Below are 19,995 nucleotides of genomic sequence, written 5' to 3'. Positions count from 1 at the left end.
TAATCATTAACAATATGCTAGTTTCTGTATAATTATTGTATGTAATATAAATAATAATTTATAGTTTCATTAATTATAATTTATAATCATTAGTAATCATTTCACCTATTCATTTAACAAATATTTACTAAAATATTTACATGCCAGGCACTATATCTTCAATTACATATGGCACAGCTATACTGAGATATTCCACCATCACCATCTATTTAAAACTGACTAATCAACCTCCCCCCCACCCCACCCCCCCCCACCCCCGCAAGTCCAAGATTACTCTTATATAAGGTAAATATAAGGAAATTGGAAGTGGGCAGGAAGGAGGGAAGAAGGCACTAACAGAGGATCAGGAAATAATATAGACGGTGGCCCCTGTGTAGACAGTGGGACTTGAGCCGAGCTTCTAAGGAAACCAGAGTTTCTAAGAGGTAGAAATGAGGAGGGGGTGCATTCCAGGCCTAGGGACAAAGTGCATAAAGACAAGGAATAGACCATCATAGGTTGGTTGGTTGGTTGCTATTCTTTCTTGAAGAGGACCAAAATAACATCACTATGTTGGAGTCAAGGTGCCGTGCATCTGACTGCGGCTGATCAGACCAATGCGAGCCCAGAAAGCTTTACCACAGGTTAGGCACAAGCAGTCCACGTGAACACGTGAAGTGGAGACGTCTCCTATTTCTCCTAAACATTACATGTAAAGAAGAGCAAGAATGCCTGTTTCGCCGGACCAATAAATAAATAAAAGGAAGTAACAAGGCTGGAAAAGGTGAGTTTGGAGGCAAGCTGTTGTCAAGGCCAAACAGAGACGTTTGTGTTTGATCTTAAAGACAACTAGAAGCCGGCGGAGTCTTCTGAGCAGGGGAGTGAGATGGCCAGAGGTGGTATTTGAGCTGAGCTTGGAAGAATCTGGGGATTCTAAAAGGAGAAGCGGAAGAAAAGAAATCGGTTTGTGTCGTATCATCTGCCTGCTTAAACCCTACTCTTCCTTAAAAGCACAGGTCACGCTGTACCTATTCCATGGAGCCCTGACTGCGCTCTCCTTTCTCTGCACTTCTATTTCTGTACTCCTGTACTCCAAAGAACACGTTTAAACACTTTAGCAGCTAAGTAATTGTTCTGTTTCCTTTAGGTTACATCTCTTCAAGGAGAATGAAAACTCCAAAGATTGGAAGTCCATCTTGCAATGCTGCTCTAGCTCTCAGTATCAAGCACAGACGATGCTACACAGGCAAGCAGCTGCCTAATACTTTTTAGGTATCTGAAACCACATGTGTAATTCCCTCCTTTAAAATTCCACTTAACATTTGAAACCAATGATCAGAAAATCTAAATCTAGTTGTTGACAGACAAGGATATTTCAAAATTCTGAAAACAGAATTAAACAGAATTCATGCCATGTGGCTTCAGCTTCCCTCTTCTTCCCAGTTCCCCAGTCCCTGAACAGCAATACCCTGCATTTCCTCTAAAGGAAAAGCCAACTACATGTACTGCCTCCACTCCTGCACCTCCTACTCATTTCTCAATTCCTTAATTGCTCTTAATTGTAAAATCTGGTGTCCTTTTCTCAGTTCTTATACTTCTTGACATTTAGACTATGGACCATTTCCCTCTACTCCTGTAAACACTCTCATGGTTTTCCTCCAAACTATATGACCACTTTTTCTGGGTCTCCATTGTATCATCACCATGTTCCACGTCTAACCCTCCCCGCCCCGCCATGACCCTCAAATCTACAGATATAGCTCTAATCTCTCTTCTTATCTCCCCATCTAGTCCTACATTACCAGTTGCCTTCTGGCCATGTTCACCTGGAAGGTGTGTATTTTAAACTCAATATATACTTTTTTATATATATTATCTTCCCCCTCTATACCTCTTCCCTAATCTGCACCACCTCCAAATTTCCCCAATTTCCTATACCATCCATCCAGACACTCAGGTTAGCAACTTTGGAGTCAACCTTGACTCCTCACTCTGCTAAGTCTTGTCATCTCTATTCCCCGAAGATCTGTCTGTTACCTTTGTTCTACTCTCACAGTTAACACTCTAGCCCAGGGCCTTATGATATCTCACTTGAACCATTACAACAGAATCCTAATCAGTCTTCCCATTTCTAGTCTCTTCCCTCTCCAATCCATACTCCACATAGCTGCCAAATTAGCTAAAGTATAGATCTGTCCATGTTAATCCTCTGCTCGATAGTTTTCAGTAGCTCTGTGAAGACAGAGAAATCCCTCAGCTTGGAATTTAAAGCCTTTGCTGGTTCTAGTTTGCCTTTCTCAGGTTCATTTCACATCACTCCCTTTCAAGAACTTTCTGTTCTAGCCAAAACGGCCTCTTGGCTATTCCTTAACCTTGGCCATTTTTTCTCCCACCTTCTTGCATTTGCACAGGTCGTTTCTTCATTTTTTTAATGTACGTCTTCCTTTCCATAGGCTCTTGGAATCCTTGGTTCTTTTTAAAAAGTTCAATCCAAGTACCAACTGGAAAAAGAGACATTTTCCAATTTCTTTGGGTTTTGGTTCTCTTGTCCTGTTCAAATTAACTTGTATTTGCTTATCTGTGTAAACAGTGTCCTCCTCCCCACTCCAACAAAATTAAGTTCCTTGAAGTTAAGACTATTTTTAAAATTCTGTCTTTATATCCCCAGTTTCTAGTACAATGATTGAACATGACAGATACATAATAAATGCTTATTTTTGATCTGATAGGTAAACTGCCCAATATTATCAATGGTGCCAATTATAATTGGCAAAATGACAATTCTTATGATATTTAGATAAATAGCTACAATTTTTTTTCAGTAGAATTAACATTCTTAGGTAAAGCATGGCCAGATAAGAGTCTTTATGCACAAACAAAATACGGCTACAAAAAATATGGACTACCTTTCCCTTCTTCAATCTCCTTAACCCATTTCAGGCTCTTTCAGCCACCCTTATCCAGGACATCTTCCAACAGGTTTCTAATTCTATTTCTATTCTAATCCTATTCTACTTTCCTTCTGATCAATCACTGTGCTTGCTACCTCACAGCTCATCCCCCAAAACCAACCAATACCAACATTAGTAGGCTTCAGGTATTCTCAAACCCCTGTCTTCATCAGATAACCTAGACACTAGCTATCAAGTCAAATTGTTTTAACTTCCCCAAATTCATGAAGCCAAGCAAAAAGCTGAAAATGACTGCACCCAAAACACAGACCTGAAGATGGTTCTGGAGAAAATATAAAGTATTCAATTCCAGGCAGTACACCAGTCGCCAGGAAGGAGAAAACAAATCTGTCTGTTTGGGGAAGACTAGGTTTGAGGGAGTGGGAAAGCAGATGTTCACAGGCACCTTTTTAAGGAGTAAAGAATAGAACAGGACAGAAAAGTTACAGAATATTTCTAGGTCAAGTTACAATTCTTACCAGAATTCTCCTAAGCATGAGAAATATTACTTATTTGCTATGTTTAGAATTTCCAAGACCAAAGTATTGTATCTGCAAGACTCAGAAACTTTTAAAATGTGTACTTAAGTTATTACCTGGGTTCTCCTTCTTGCTCGGGTACTTCTTCCTCTTCTTCCTCACTTCCACTATACTCATACTCTGTTTCATCTGTGAAAGTCAAGAGAAAAATACTGAGATGGGCTAGAGAATTAGAATACATTTGTGTAGAGACATGCAAACTCCTATGAAGAGCTAGGCACACATCTTAGAGTTTCAATTGAGAACACTGTATTATGCAGGCATGTCTCTGCCTCATCATTTATATTGAACTGGGTGCTAGTCCTGGCTCCCCCACAAGCATATGAGAAATTCCTAACAAAAGAAAATCGGTAAGAATAGTTTATTAAGCTGTATTCCATATAAATGGGCAGCTAGGTGGCATACCAGGAAGAGTAGTGGGCCTGGAGCCAGAAGATTCATCTTCTGGAGTTCAAATCTGGCCTCAGACACTTAACTAGCTGTGTGAGCCCAGGTACGCCACTTAACCCTGTCTGCCTCAATTTCCTCAACTGTAAAATGAGCTAGCGAAGGGAATGGCAAACCACTCCAGTATCTTTGCCAGGAAAATCCCAAACGAAGGTCACCAAGAATCAAACGTGACTGAACAGCAACCGATTCCATATAATTCCTTATAGGTATGAATTTATACTTTAATGTTTTTAAATTTTTAAAAATATTTATTCACTTTGAACTTAAATACAAAGACAAAAAAAGAACATTTCCATTTACATAGCACAAAAAAGAGGATTCAATATAAAACCATAAACTTCCATTTCACATTGTTTACTTTTTTTGAAAAACTATGTAATAAATACTAGACATTGTTTTCAAAGCTAACGTGTTCTTCCTAATATTGGGCATTTAATATGGTGCCTTTAAGTTTTGCAAAGTGCTTTACATCTCTTATCTCATTTGAGCCTCACAGAAACGTCAGGAGGCAAGTGCTATCACTACTCTCCTTTTACAGACAAGGAAACTGAAACCAAGAGACAGGTTAAATGACTTGCCCAAGATCACACAGCTGTCAAGTATCCAAGGCCAGGTTTGACTCCTCTTCCTGAGCCCAAATCTATCACTCTATCCACAATGCCACCTCATCAATGTGTGTATCTTAAAGAAACTCTCCAGATGGATGATTTAAACACAAAACTTGAATAGGAGGACAAAGCCTTAGACTGCTCTGCATTTTGGAAACTACATTGCCGTACTGATCGCACCTCAAAAAACCCATCTTTTAAATATGTTTGAAACATGGAATACAATGATTGCAGAACAACTACATTACCCACAAAACTCCACAGACAATGGAAAAAATGGAGTAAAAGATATGACTGATGGCATGTATACCTGGAAAAGAAGCTGAGCCAGTGACATGCGCAAATAAAAGAAAACTGGTGGGACAACCTAGTGATACAATGGTACCCTCACGGTATAAAAAGAAAAAAACTTTCAAAACAATGGTAAGCACCCTTATGAAACACTGGTGGTGAGACTTGGAAGGGGGTCATACAGGAAGAGAAGAAAGATGAGATAAAGAAGACCATTGTTGGTGGAAGTGCACACGCCGAATGAATCACATATCATTCTATATGGGAAAATGGTGGTGTCATCCACAGAAATTTAGACATTCAGGGAAAATGGCAGGGTTTTTAGTTTAGGGGTTTTGTTTGGTTTTTGTTTTTTGGGAAAAGGAATTCAGTTTAAGATGTGTGAGGTGCCAACAAGACACCAAGGTGAAAAAACACCATAGGAAGCTTTAAACATGAAACTAACGCTCTGGAGAAAAATTTCTCCTTATATTGAGTCAAAATCCATTCCCCTGTCTAATCTCACAGACAAAAAGCCTTCAAATATCTTTAGAGAGCTATCATGCCTCCCTCTACATCTGCTGTTCTCCAGGCTAACCCAATTCATCCAAATTGATCTTTTTATAACATTTAGAGTCCTCTCCTATTGCTCTTCTTCATATGCTCAAGCATGTCAATATTCTTCCAAAAAATTGGCACCCAGAAATAAATACTCTAGTTTTGATCCAACCAGAGCAGACTATAGTGTCCTGGGCACTGCTCTTCTGAGACTGTAATCCAGGACTATCTTAGCTTTTTGGTGCAACCAATTACAGTTCACTAAAAAATCAGGGAGGTCTTTTCACCTCAACGGATTGCCGTCTAGTTCCACATCCCTTATCACAGTTTTCCAGTTGACCTAAGTCTCAGTTTAAGACTTTTCTAATATTATTTTTTTCCTATTCTTTTATTTCATCATATGAGATTGAATCCATTTATTTTCTCTTCTATAGTCTCTACAACTTAACTTTACAGAATTTGTAAAACTGATGAGCATGCCACTTATGGCTTCACTGAAGTGACTCAAAATCCTTCTATTAGCAGCCTCTCTTCCTTGTAGTTGAAAGTGACACCATTCTTTGGGTCTAGTGAGTCATTTAGTAAATTCAAAATCCACCTACTATAAGTTAATTTACATTACTAAGTTTTGAAGAGTGAAATAAGGCAGTGTAGCGAACTCCCTAATTTGACTATTACTAATAAATGAACTAAGATTCTACAGATAAGGAGATGGATTAAAAGGTACCAGGACTTGCCCTGGATTTCAGATTTGACTAAATCCTTTTTATAAGCTTTTTTCTCTTATCATCTGACTTCTTTCAAAGATCAGAAAAAGATTCTAATTAATAGGTTTTTAGTTATTCAAGGTCCTACTGTTGGAATTGCTTTAGGAATTCAGACAAAAGATGGGGTTTGCTATAGACTGAAATCCTTAGAGGAAGGTTTTTAGGATGAAGTGGGTCTTACTGGGTGTCCTGATAGGAGAGAGGAAGATAGAGGTTATTCCAGGGAGAGGAAATACCGCAAAGGCACAGATGCAAAATAAGTATGGCATATGTAGGGTAGAAATATAGGCCAAAGTATTTGGATTTGACAAAATAAGCAACAGGGAACCACTGTCGGTTCGTTCCTTAGAAAGGAAGGACATAATTGAAATGATATTTTAGTGAACCCTGATTGTCCAAACTATGACAAGCAGTTAGATGGACAATCTATAGAGTTGGCCCATCAAAACCTCTATTCTGGACATATATTCCAAAGGACAAGGAACCAGAGCTGGATTTGAATAGGAGAATGAGAGCAGACTGGACTGAACTTAGGAAACAGAACAGAGTACTCTGAACAACCCCCAAATTTCTCCGGGAAACAACAGATCATCTATTTAATTACAGTATTCTTTCTGGTGATGCTGTGGGATTGTAAGGCATGGCAGACCTCAGTCTCTGAAGAAGTAAAGCCCCAGGACTCTTAGAAAACAATGGAGAAATGTATGGTGGACAGGAAGAGGCTGCAACTTTTACCTATCTTTAAAAAAAATGCACGGGGAAGAAGCAAAGAGAAAGGACATTCCTCAAAGAGATGTACAAGCAAAAAAAATGGACATGAGCAAGAATAATCCCGAGCCTGCAGCCCCATTAATATACGAACTACGTCAAGGATTCTAGAGGAATGCTCCCCAATCCCCTTGGTATATGGGAAGATATGGACAAGAACTGCAAAGAATTAGAAGGCGTGGACAAACTATGACCTATATCACTGGCATGTCAACAGGGATGAGGTCACACACCCATCAAAGCCCTGAACTACTTTAGGAACACATTAACGAACACAGTAGGTATTCAATAAACACTCAGTAAATGAAAGAAAATTTTTCTGGTAGTCACATTTAGGATGAGTTAAGAATAGGAACAAAGATATTTCCAAGATCCAAGAAATAGCTAAGAAAACACCTCCACTACTCTGCTCACTAGCCCAGCTACCATTCCTTAATTTGAGTGTCTAGAATTCAGGAGGAGCTAGGAATAGCTTGGAGGCACACTGGCAGCCTTACCTTGGCTCCAGCTGGGAGACAAGGCCTATTTTGGGGTCTGTGCCTGAACCAGATATTAAGGTCTAGTGCCAACATGGCTAAGGACATGAATACCTAACCAAAGGCTATTTGGCACTACTCACTGAAGGGGGTAGAGGGAGAAAAGAATAGGCAGTCAAAGCCTATTCAAAGTGACAGGAAGCTGGAAATAACTGCAAAAGAAAGATTAAAAATAAAACAAATTTGATACCTTTCTCCCCTCTCTTCTTTCTCGTCCGATCTATATGGTCCTTAAGCTGGATTCTAACTTGCCTTTCATTTGGCTGATCCCTTATAAAAGGATGTTTCAAAAGCTGCTCTGTGGAGGGACGTTGCATGTAGTTCTTCACTAGGCATCCCTCTATAAAGCTAAAAAACTTTTTTGACCTGTAGAAGAAAGGGGGGAAAATTAAGAATCTGTGTAATAAAGAATCATTAAGTTTCCACTGAAGAAAGCACCTCCGCAAAACAATCATGTACAGTAACAAACCAGCAAACCAGGCTTGAGGGTGAACCTGAAGACACAAGACAAAATAAAAATGCTTCAAAAGTCATTTTGGAAGGCTTAAAAAGTATTGCATAAGGCTCTTACAAGCAACAGGGTAACACACAGGGACCAAGCCCACTGAAATACAGTGAAAGAAATCTTTGCCATTTATGAAAGGGGGAGGGAGAGAATTACATTTAAAACATAATGTGATAATATGATCTCATACAGACCACCTGGTTAAGAGAAGAACTAGGACTGAAGCATAGGCTAGAAAGAATGGGAGAAACAGAAAAGGCCAGAAAGGGTTGACATCAAATGACAGGCCTTTTAATCCAATCAGTCCCTCCATATTCATAAAGCTCTATTTTCCATAATTTGAAAACACAGACATAAAAACCAACAGTTGTGACTTTATTATTTTTTTAAAAGAAAAAAAAAAACAGCTACTCTTACGTAGGTTTATTCTGCCACCTAAGAGCTAGGCTGCATCATAGTTGTTTTCTCTACTTTAAAACTTCAAAAGAGCCTTGATTTCTAGAATATATATACTCCTTTTGCAATTGCAGAGCTTAAAATCTTTAGGAGTTATCACATTCCTCACCCCACCCACCTGCACCCCCCCAATCAATGAAGGGCCAACTTCTAGTGATGAGCATCTCTGAAGTAAACTAGAATAATTTTTGAACAAGCAGGCATACAATCTTGTTACTGGGCCTCCAGATGAAGCCTTTCCAACTTTGTAAGACCAGTCAGAGCTTGTCCTTTGTTAGCAAAGCTTTTAAAAATGGAGAGGGTCATCTCCATGCTATAATGAGGTAACATGTTGGGACTTTAAGGGAAATTACATTTTATCCTTTTGCTTTAAGACTGATTTTTTTACTGACTGTGTGCTCACTGGCCAATGAATCCCTCCGACTCTATCTCCACATTGGTAAGATGGGAATAACAATATTTGTGCTACCTTTCTCCTAGGTTTGTTGTGAATTCCGTGCTTTGCAAAGTCCAAAGCACAACGTAAGACATAAGTAAAGATGATTGTTAAATTCGTACAGTACTTTTGAATCGTCCTACCTCTGACTTGGACTTCCGTAATGACTTTATTTTTATTAAATACTCATCATTTCCCTTTTCTTTGAAGATTTCTAAGTTTTAGAAAAATATCTTATTTGACTTATCCTACTTAAGTCAGAGATAGTCAGAGATAAATTTAAATTTATTCTAATGAAGTTTCTTTCAGAGTGTATAAAGGTTTGGTCTTTAGATTACGATTTAAGTAAACTCGAGTATATCTATGAGGACATAATTGAGAGATAAATCAACATAATTTTCACATTGGCAAGAGAGATTTTTATATACAAATAAGAGGAAATAAGACATAGGGACATCCCTGACTTCAGCATTTTATTAAGAACATGGGACCAGAAGACAAGAGAGATTCATGTTCTACCATGGTTATTCCTGGCTCTATGACTCTGACAAGAATTCAGCCTTTCAAGCTCTCAGTTTCTTTATCTGTAAAATGAGATTTGGGCAAGATGACCTCTGATCATAAGATAAAAAGAACACTAAGATTTAGAAATGGGAAGGACCTAAAAGGCTGTCTAGTCTCTATCTCCCATTTTATAGATAAGAAAGCAGAGGGTCGTCACACAGGTTATGTATAGCTCTGACTTCAGATCCTCTGACTCCAATGTCAGTCCTCTTTCCACTGTACCATGGTGCCTCCGAAGATGTCCATCCCTTCCAGAGCTGAAATTGTGTTAACTATCTTTAACTATCTTTTAAAGAGAAGGTTTTATTAACTATAGCAATCAATTGCCCAACATGCCATTTAATTGAGGGATGACTTCCATTTCCTTCAAATACATGATATACACATGACATTTTAAGAAATTATTTCAACAAATTCCCTTCCATCCCTCACAGTGTGTGTGTGTGTGTGTGTGTGTGTGAGAGAGTGTGTAATTTCATCAGTGTTGAGACCTCTCAGCAATCTTATCCATTCATGTTATCACCTTCTCTGCAATTTTTAGTTAAGTCGACTTGCCTAAAGTCACATACCAGATGTGCCAAAGGCGAGTCTCGAACCCAGGTCTTCCTGATTTTGAGACCAGCTCTTTATCCAATGTGTCATACAGACTTACATGTTACGTAAAGGGATCTGTGCACTATCAGGAAATAACTAAACTTCCCTGAAAGATAATTCACAACACTTTTGTGAGTCAGTTCTATTCTATAAAATCACCTAACACTATGACTGGGTTAGATGTTGCCCCAAAATTCAAGTCTCAAGAAAGAGAGACAGAATTAAATGGAGTTGTAAGCCACCCCTCCCCCATGTTGTTCCTCTGCTTCATCTTAACTAGAAAAGTCACCTTGGATTCTGGAAGGCTCAGCTGGTAGAAGCTCCAGCAGGTCCTACAAAGCCAAAAAAGCTTCTTGGTATAGGTCCAGCAGGAGGCTACATGGTTGGAAATGTTTATCACCAGAAAGTTGGCTGTCAGGTGGTGAATTTTTCAATCATGGCAACTCATGAAGAAAACCTTCTAAATAAGGAGTAATGGTCTGTGATATGCATTAGAGCAGCGCTTCTTAAACTGTGGGTTGTGATCCCATGTGGGGTTGAGACCCACGGTTTAAGAAGTGTTGAAGGGGTTGAGAATGGGAAAAAAAGTTTAGAGAGGTCCTATATTAGAGGAGGGAGGACCCAAATCAGGGAAATTTTAGATCTTGGAATTATTTTCCTAAAACAGCTTAAATGTTAATTCAGTCCCAGAGTGGAATTTTAGGACATTCCAACTGACTGCTGTTTTCCTAACAGGGCTAGCTGACCAATGGTCCTAAAGCTCAAAGGGACGTACAAGTCTTCAGAACCAAATAGGAATTGAAACCTCTGAAATTATGTGTTCTTAGAAAAACAACTGTTCCAAACGGGGGAAGAGGGAGAAAAAAAAAGTAAATTGATTGAGTCAACTTCAAGTTATTTGAAGTCTGCTCTAGTGAAGGATGAGACATGATAGCTAAGAAAAGCCAGCAAGAAAAATAAGGGGAAAAGACAATTTTCAGTTCCCATTAAAAAATAAATTTAGAAAATTTTGACCAAAAATGTAGAGGGAAGAGTAGAGTCAGAGAAAGAGAAGACAGAGAATCGGGCGGTGGGGGAGGAGGAAGAAGACAAAGCTAGGCATACCTATAAGCTAGGATTAAAAAGGAAGGGGAAGAGGGGAAGAGGAAGAGTACACAGAAGTCCATCAAGAAATCATGTCGGACCTAAGATATCAAAAGGTATTGTGCCCGTCGGTGCCATATGTACTCGAGATAGGAAACCTAGTCAGAAGTATGATACTAGAGCGCTTCAAGGTTTGGAAAGTGCTTCACATACGCTGTACCTCATTCTGAGCCTCACAACACTGTGATATAGGCATTACTATCACCCCCGTTTTACAGATAACGAAACTGAACCTGAGAGCCATTAAGAGACTTGGCCAGGGTGATAAAAGCTCTACCCACTGTACCATCATGCTGCCTTAGGGTCCCTGCTGCTTTCAGCACCTAATGGCTCTTCTGATTCATCTGTCCACTGTACCATCTGGGCACAATACGAGAATGGAAAGTGATGACAGAGAAATTCACAAATCTAAAGAGTGATTATGGAGGAAAGGATGGACAACCTCAACTGTGCAAAGAGAAGAATAGGACTGGATTAAATTTCAGGGTCTGGTTTGTTTTTTAAATGCCGAAAATAATACCCTCAAGGACCCAAAGTAAAGGTGCAAAGCAGTGAAGTAAGAAGCTCGGCTGAGTGTAGTTTTAGAAGAGCGGAAAAGGCGCATGTAAGGGAGACAAATCCTAGAAGCTCAAATACTAGAGGAATCTGAGGACAAAGAGAAATGGAGATAGGGATTACTGAAGGACAAGTCTGAAAGAGAGTTGGGTGGAAGGGAAATGAAAGGGTGAATTTCTCTTATAAAGGTTAGGCCGTGTCATGACAACAACTGCTCTCCTTCACCAAAGCTAAAGTAACACTTGCCTGTGCTCTGGAGTTCTAAAGGCTTTCATTACTGAAGGTCATCCAACTCCCCTGATACGTTTGGGTCAAAAACCAGCAAGCAACTGATATAGCCGATTGTGGAAAGAAAAACATGGCACTGTTGATAGATTTTGCTCATCTGGCAAGAAGCACATGCTTAGTTTCAATCCTTTATAATACTTACAGTAAAAGCCTTCATTAATTTAAAAGGCTCCTTTTCCACTGAGGGTCTAAAAGTCAGTGACACTGTCCGTTAATGTAATGGATTTTTAGAATTCATTTTGCACTTAGTCATAGTACCCTAAATTTAAGTTTGGGGTCTTGTGTACTTTGTCATCATAACATAATGTTCCATTGTAAATGGAACATCATTTCTTTTCTTTTTGCTACGTCATGTTTCAAAGAACTGATTTTTTGAGAAGCAATAGCCTCCAAAACAAAACAAGACAAAAATCAATTCACCTTTCACTTAGCGTTTTGGATCACAGTCTCAAATACAGTTCAAGTAAAGCTAAAGATCCAGCCTTTCTCCATGGCTTTGATTATTCTATTTACATGAAATAAGAAGCCAGAAACCGTTTTTGAAGGGAAAACTACAAAAACAAACAAAATGAAAACAAAGACATATATATATACAACTTACCATTTCTTCGACTTTAGCCGGGGAGGAGGATTCCGGGGAATCAGGAAAAGTGCTCTCATTGGATGCATGTCACAGAGAGCTGGTTGGACAGAGAGAGAAAACAACAATGAAAGCATGACACTTCTCATCACTTTTATCATAATTTGTTTGGTTCATTTAAAAATCAAATTTCATCAGGTTTATGAATGGTTATAAACTGCTGTGATTCATTAAAAAACAGGGCAGTTGCCCTGTTCACCACATTCTGATCTGCCTGGTATATTTTAGAACAAATCTGCTTGAAATCTTATCAATGGAAAGCAAATCTAATATCTAAATTTCCCTTTAAAAAAAATAACAGGGGTAGCTAGGTGGCGCAGTGAGTAGAGTGCCGGCCCTAGAGTCAGAAGAACCTGAGTTCAAATCTGGCCTCAGACACCTGACACACTTACTAGCTGTGTGACCCTGGGCAAGTCACTTAACCCCAACTGCCCTGCCTTCCCCCCTCCAAAAAAAAAAAAACCAAGTCATTAAAACAAGTACAGCAAGAGTAAAAAGACATTTGTACTCTCAAAATTAGATATTGGAAAATTTTCATAAATCGTACCAAGAAAACCATACCAATCATACCATTTATGTGAAGTACATATTTTGCTACCGCAAAGGGGTTAATGACTACCCCAGGCTTTAAAGACAGCAGGGTTTTAGAACTATCAAAATGTAAAATTCTTAAAAAGAAGGCTAATTACTTGGGTGAAGCTACAACTTTTGACATGTCATCTGACTTCTAAGACCTCAGATAAAAAGGACTGTTCAGGGCTACGTGCATGCATTCAAAAGGTGTCCTAAGTGAACCATGCCCCAACATACACTTCCAAAGATGCTGTAGTATTTCATTTATAATTGCAAGCTGAGAATACGAGCCTAGCAAGCCACTCTTCACAGTCCCTCCCTTCCCCCAAACTGGGAAGTAGGAATTCTTAATATTATTACTACTAACTTAAGATATATTTACTGTGTCTTTCCCCTAAAAGTCTGAAGCATGTATACAGGAGCAGCTAGGTGGCGCAGTGAATAGAGCACCAGCCCTGGAGTCAAGAGGACCTGAGTTCAAATCCGGCCCGAGACCCTTGACATACTGACTAGCTGTGTGACCTTGGGCAACTCACTTAACCCCAATTGCTCCGCCTTCTCCCCTCAAAGAAAAAAGGAAGCATGCACATGGTTTCATTTTTTTCTTTATGACTGTCCTGTGACTCAGATCAGAAAGGTTATGGATACATAGGATAGTTAAATCCATTTTATAGACCAGAATATTAGAACATTGGTAGGTCAAGTGTTCCTTTCCTAAGGTTCCTGTTATGTCAGAAGTAGATAAGAGATTTTTTCATCTTACCAAGTCTCCCTAATCTCCTTTGCGAGATCATTATGAACCTCAAGCACTATCTGCTACGTGAGGCTCGTCCTGCCCCACCCCCACCCTGACCAGCTCCTAGCACCATCCCTTCCAAAATCGAGTTGCATTTATTTTCAATGTACTTTACTCGTATCCACATTATTCCCAAGGTAGAAATATACATGCTTGAGCACAGAGACTTTCCCTTTTCTGTATGTCCTCAGCACCTAAGCCAGGACCTGGCAGTGGAACAGGCACTTAATAAATGCTTGATTGTTTACTGATTCCACGTCACATCTCTTATGTGGGAGTATAGCCTTCTTTCTAGGCGCTTTCTCTTGGTGACCTAATCGACTCCTATGCATTTAATTGTCATCTTCATGAAAAGAACTCTCGAATATTTCTCTCCTTTTCCTTCAGGGACCTATCCTGAGCAAAATTATTAAGTAAGTGAAGTTTCATCAACAATCCAAGAGGCCTTTCTTGATCACCAGCTGTTCCACTATCTAAAATCACTTTGTATTTCTTCTCTATATGTCTGGCATTTGTCATTCAGTCTTTTCAGTCGTGTCTGACTCTTTGCAACCCCATCTGGGGTATTGTTGGCAAAGATACTGGAGAGGTTTGCCATTTACTTTTACAGATGAGGAAAATGAACCAAACAGGATTAAGTGACTTGCCCAGGGTCACACAGCTACTAAGTATCTGAGGCCAGATTTGAACCCAGGTCTTCCTGATTCTAGGCCTAGTGGTCTATCCATGGCACCACTTAGTTGCCTCGACATCTTGTACTTAGCTATTGGCAAATGTGTTCCATCTCCCCAGCACAATGGAAGATTCTTGAGGGCAGAGGCTGCCTTGGTCTTATGCTTGTATCCCTAGCTCCTGGCACATTATCTGGTACAAAGAACATAAAAGTCTGCTGACTGGTGGGTTGATGGAAAAATTTAAAGGGAGAGGCGACTGCTTTTTTCTCCTTCTTTTCCATCTCTCAACCTTTTCCTGAGTCAACTGTCAACTTTCTATCCCTGATTTAACTTAATCCAAAAGAGAAGTAAGTCGATTTAAAGAAAAGAAGAAAATTACAAAGACTCGAGAGGAGGTATCGTTATTTCTCTGCAAATAAAAGTTTTCTCATATTACCAAGTCACGCGCAATCTACAAAAGTCATTATTATAGCACATTCCAAAATTTCAGCAAACGTTAATTTTAAATTCAGAAAATCACTGTCAATATGTAAACTTAGAATGATCTCAGCCAGCACATATCAACACCACTTAAGAACAACAGAGATCCTAAGATGTCTCCCCTTCAGTGAAAAGGTCAGTACCAGAAACAGGAGATGTCAAATATTCCTATTACATCTGAAACATCACAGCCATTAGCATCCTCTCACTGAAAGGCTTTGTCAGTGATATCTCTGTCAACACAGCTGTTTCTTTTTTATAACCTCATGGCTAGGTTTAGATTACAGTCAGTCACTTCTATGCTATACATTTCAGTCTTAAATTAGTGTCTTTGCAAAAATGGAAAAAAAAAACCCACTTACGGGGAGCACCTTCTGCCATTTCAATAGCCGTAATGCCACAGGACCAAAGGTCACTCTGCAAAAGAGGACAATGTGTTAGCAGACACCTTAGGAAAATGGGGCCCCGTTCATTTATTATTGATAATTCAGACAGACAGAGATGGAACGATAGCTACTATTGGTCTATCTACTGAAAGAGGGTTTGCTAAGAAAAATAGATAAGATGAACAAGTTTAATATGACGGAAAGGTCCTCTTTAAGCACAAGCCTTTGTAGTCTAATTCCCTTGCTGTGTGACCTTGGGTAAACTGCTTAACCTCTCTGAGCCTCCATTTCCTAATCTATAAAAAGAGGATACTTATACTTCACAACCTAACTTGCAGTATTATTATGAGGTAAATACCCTGTAAACTTTAAAGCAACGTACAAATGAGAATCACCGCTATTTTCATTTTTGTACACTATACGTGATCATTTCAGCTACTCCATTAGATATAAGAAAACAAAAACATATTGTCATAGGCCTAGGCTAAGCCAGAGCTCAATTTTTATGACTCTGAGAGTAAGCAAATGACGCCATAAACAAGATTACAGGTCAGGGTTTGACCTACTTAGAAAACTTTTCAAACCACATTGGTCACAATGTCAAGAAATGAAAAAGGTATAAATGATTTTTATTCATTCTCTCATGGGTTCAAATGAGAATATATTACACGTACATATATATACCTATATTATACACACGTATACATGTGTATGTATCTATACGTACGTGTGTGTATAATTTATGTTCTCACTAGATCCAATGAGAATATGTGCATGTACACACAGACTCATTTGACCCCACGAGAGAATGAATAAAAATTTCACACTCTCACAAACACACGTACACACATGCACAAAGCTCTTTGAAAACTTTTATTACAACAAAAAATGTTAGCTATCACTTTTTCTTTTTTATTTATTATACTTTCATTTGAACCTTTACTTGGCAAAACTTTAACCTGCAGATAGATTAAATAATTGTCAGTTCATATACATTACCTCTTGGTAGCCATCATAAAATATACTAAAATGTAACACCGAGTTCTAAGAGACAGATGTCAACTAAATTCTGTGAACTATGCATGCTACCATACCAAAATGGTTTAAACAAGGGCAGGCTGAATCTATTATTATACTTTTTGTAAACTATCAAATTAGCTAACAAACATGAGGGCTGGTTAGAACAGGGACTTTACCATGATCAAAATAAAGTGTATTATCCATTCCAGTCTCTAGAGGTCACTATAGCTTTAATAAATATATGAAAACAAAAGCTGTAAAAATAACACGTTAATAATATCCACAAGTTATAGACAGATGAAACTGCTCCTATTGGTTTTTTTTTTACTTGCTTATATGTTCATCTTTGATTTACAAAGGATGGCAGTTAATCTAGGCACTAACATTTAGACCTTTAATGGTTCTCTTCATTAGGAGGGCTATTTGCCCATAAGCTCCTCTGGAACCAAAATGTTATCATTTGAGGATATAACATGCCTGATGTAAGACAGACATTATACATGCCATTAAAAGCACCTTCTCATTTTAGTACCAAATTTCAATCTACATCATCAACTATGCCCTACTAGACAGAAAACAATTCAGGCACAAAATGTAAAGGAAACGAAGGACCTTCAGGACGGACTACTGACGACCCCCAGGATCACTAACAAGCAAGGCTCTCTTACCCTGTAATCGTAAGTCGCATCAGGATTCTCATCACAGGCGATGACCTCAGGAGCCATCCAATAGGGTGTTCCAATGAAAGTGTTTCTTCGTCCGACTGTCCTGTCTAGCTGGGCACTAACACCAAAATCCACTGGAGATGAGGGATGGGGGGCAGTGGGAGTGGGGGTGGGGAGGGGGACAGACACAGAGAAGCTAATTAATAATCAACCAACTGACAAGAACGTACTGAGCACCTACCATATGCGAAACCCCATAGATGGTACTCAGCCTACTAAGGTGAAAATGAAAGTGTTGCTGACCTCAAGGACTCCATAGGCACATGTACACAAAATAGAATAGGGTAAATAAAATCAAACATCTCAGACAAATGTCAGGAGGATGAACATTCTCTTAAAGTAAAATGACATTTTTAAACATTTTTCAAGTTCTTCCCAGAAAGTGTTTCCCAGGATGTGAAATCCTCATACAAAACAAAACAAAAACTATACAATAACATTGTTCTGGAAGGACTTTATTTTAAGAGAATTTCTGGGAAACACTGGCAGACAAGACCACAACACAAGGCGAGTCCTTGGTCAGAAGAAATGACCACAAGAACTTTATTTAGCCTCTCCAACACTTGACATACATAAGAGGAGGAGAAAGGGACAAAAGCTCTTAGGCAAAGAACTTAAAATAGAAAGAAGGGTGGAACTGTGTTTACTTTGCATGGGGAAAAACCAACCTGAATCTCAAAATATATGAGAATTTCTCTCTTGTTGCCTCAGATCTTGTGGTGATTCCATCTGATTGTTCATAGTGTGGCTTTTACAATCAATTTATAAAACTACTTTATGTCCATGTTGATTTTTATGTTCACAGTGAGCTTAAAGGTAAATCTGGAGAAGCTGGGTAGACTAGGCAGAAGGACTATGGGCATCTAATTCACCCTGTGTCCTACACTACTCAGGCAATTGCCAACATCATCCCTAATCATAGCAGAGGTTCACCTATGTAGAAACTTCCCACAGGCATATCTGGGTATGGGTGGAAGCAGACACTGACTGGATCACTGGCCCAACTATAGGTTGGTAACCACATACGTGTGAGGTGGGCCACTGACAGGGCTATCCTCTCCTAGAACAATGGAAAAACCAGCAAAGAAAAGCTAAGCCAGTTTACCAAGGTCCTTAGTAATCAACATATGTGAAACATCTACTGTACACTTAGAACTTCAAGGTTAGTGGGAACAAGAAACCTTTCTTAGGCTTCAGAAAATTTTGCTATTGAAGAAAGCAATACAAAAAGGTAGGCAGACGAAATGGAATTCAGTGCATGAGAAGGGTATTGGGGTGCTACAGCTTACAAAAATACTACTACTCATAATTAAGGATTTTCTTTTCTTTTTTTTGAGAGCCAAGGCAGACAAGACTAGCTTTAAACAAACATTAAACAAAAACCCTGTTGAAGGAAAAAATGATAGTACAAATAAAATAATAAAATAATTCAGAAAGAAGTTAATTTAACTGGGTTATGGGCTGAAGTTCAGGCTTGGCCCTAATTATCTGTGTCACAAAACCAAGAGCAACAGAAATGGCAAAAAAGCCAGGAAGAAGCTGTCTCTGGGCTTAAACGAATCTAGAAAATGACACAGCACACAGCGTTGATCAGTAATGAACTTTCGCCCACAGCTTACAAGTGAAACATGGTGCCCTGAAACTATCAGAACTTTAATGGAAAACGAAAAGTTCTGGAAGACTTTTTAGAAATAAAGCTTTCGAAGACTTCTATAAAGCTGAAATGTCACTGAAACTTCACGAGCTTCACGTGGATTATGGGAAAGAAGAGTGGACAGTTGAAGAAGTGCGATGTTCTATGACCAGCATCAGTAGGCAGGCAGCTAACCCTAATTAGCCTGGATTCCACACTCTCCAGTAGGGCATGTGAACGGAGGTTTGATCCACTCCCCTATAAGCAGGCCACATACAAATCAGAGATGCCCTAATATTCCCTGGAAACAAGACTGGGAAGAAAAACCATTACTGACTTCGAAGCATCCGTAAGCAGCATGCCGTCTAGCCACGTTTTGTTACGTACCAAGCTTCACCTCTGCATTCTCTGTCAGAAGTACGTTCTGCCCCTTGATATCACGGTGAATCACGTGGTGGGCATGAAGATGTGCCAATCCCTATATAAAGAAGGAAAACGCGGGTATTTTAGATATGTTCACTGAAGCTGCTAACAGAGAAGGTTTATTGGGGGTGGTCGCCTTTCTAAACAACATGTTTCTTTGGTCCAACCACTTTTGTAAAATCCTTCATTAGATACACGCAATGAGATCCTTAGAGTTTTTGCAATATAAAGCCTAGAAATGAACACAATAACTGACCTTTATGTGGTGCTTTAAGTTTTGCAAGACATTCTGCAAATATGACTGCATTTTAACCTCACAGAATCCTGGAGAGGTGCTCTTATTATCCCACTTTACAGATGAGGAACTGGAGGCACAAGTTAAGCCACTTGCTCAGGAGTGCACAGATAATAAATGTCTGTGGTGGAATTTGAATTCAGGTCCTTCTGACTCCAGATCCAGTGCTCTATCTGCTGCCTAACCCAGCTTCCTTTCCAGGTGTATATACACCACTACCAACTCCCCTTACTGCACCTGGAACACGAACACAAACACACACACAGACACACAGACACACACCCCTGAATACAGTAGGGCTCAACATCTGTGCATCATCAGCGCTTTTAGGCTATAGCTTTAAGACATTTTCAATCACTATGACAAGTTTCACAGCAATAAAT

The 19,995-nt window shown here is 39.2% G+C and overlaps 1 protein-coding gene across 13 annotated transcripts in view; it reads right to left on the bottom strand.

The window, feature by feature from the left end:
- MAP4K4 (mitogen-activated protein kinase kinase kinase kinase 4) overlaps nt 1-19,995 on the bottom strand; it is a 287,410-nt gene that overhangs the window by 62,788 nt on the left and 204,627 nt on the right. For all 13 annotated transcript variants that reach the window (XM_036753590.1, XM_036753591.1, XM_036753595.1 and 10 more), the window contains exons 6-11: nt 19,282-19,372; nt 17,205-17,335; nt 15,493-15,547; nt 12,569-12,647; nt 7,617-7,792; nt 3,526-3,598 (exon numbers count right to left, since the gene is read on the bottom strand). In XM_036753590.1, coding sequence (XP_036609485.1) covers nt 3,526-3,598; nt 7,617-7,792; nt 12,569-12,647; nt 15,493-15,547; nt 17,205-17,335; nt 19,282-19,372 — 605 coding nt within the window. The remainder of the gene's footprint in view (nt 1-3,525; nt 3,599-7,616; nt 7,793-12,568; nt 12,648-15,492; nt 15,548-17,204; nt 17,336-19,281; nt 19,373-19,995) is intronic.

This window comes from Trichosurus vulpecula, chromosome 4, assembly GCF_011100635.1.
Source record: "Trichosurus vulpecula isolate mTriVul1 chromosome 4, mTriVul1.pri, whole genome shotgun sequence".
Classification (NCBI taxonomy): Eukaryota; Metazoa; Chordata; class Mammalia; order Diprotodontia; family Phalangeridae; genus Trichosurus; species Trichosurus vulpecula.
The sequence above is the reverse complement of the archived record's forward strand: the minus strand, read 5'-3'. Positions and strand labels throughout refer to the sequence as shown.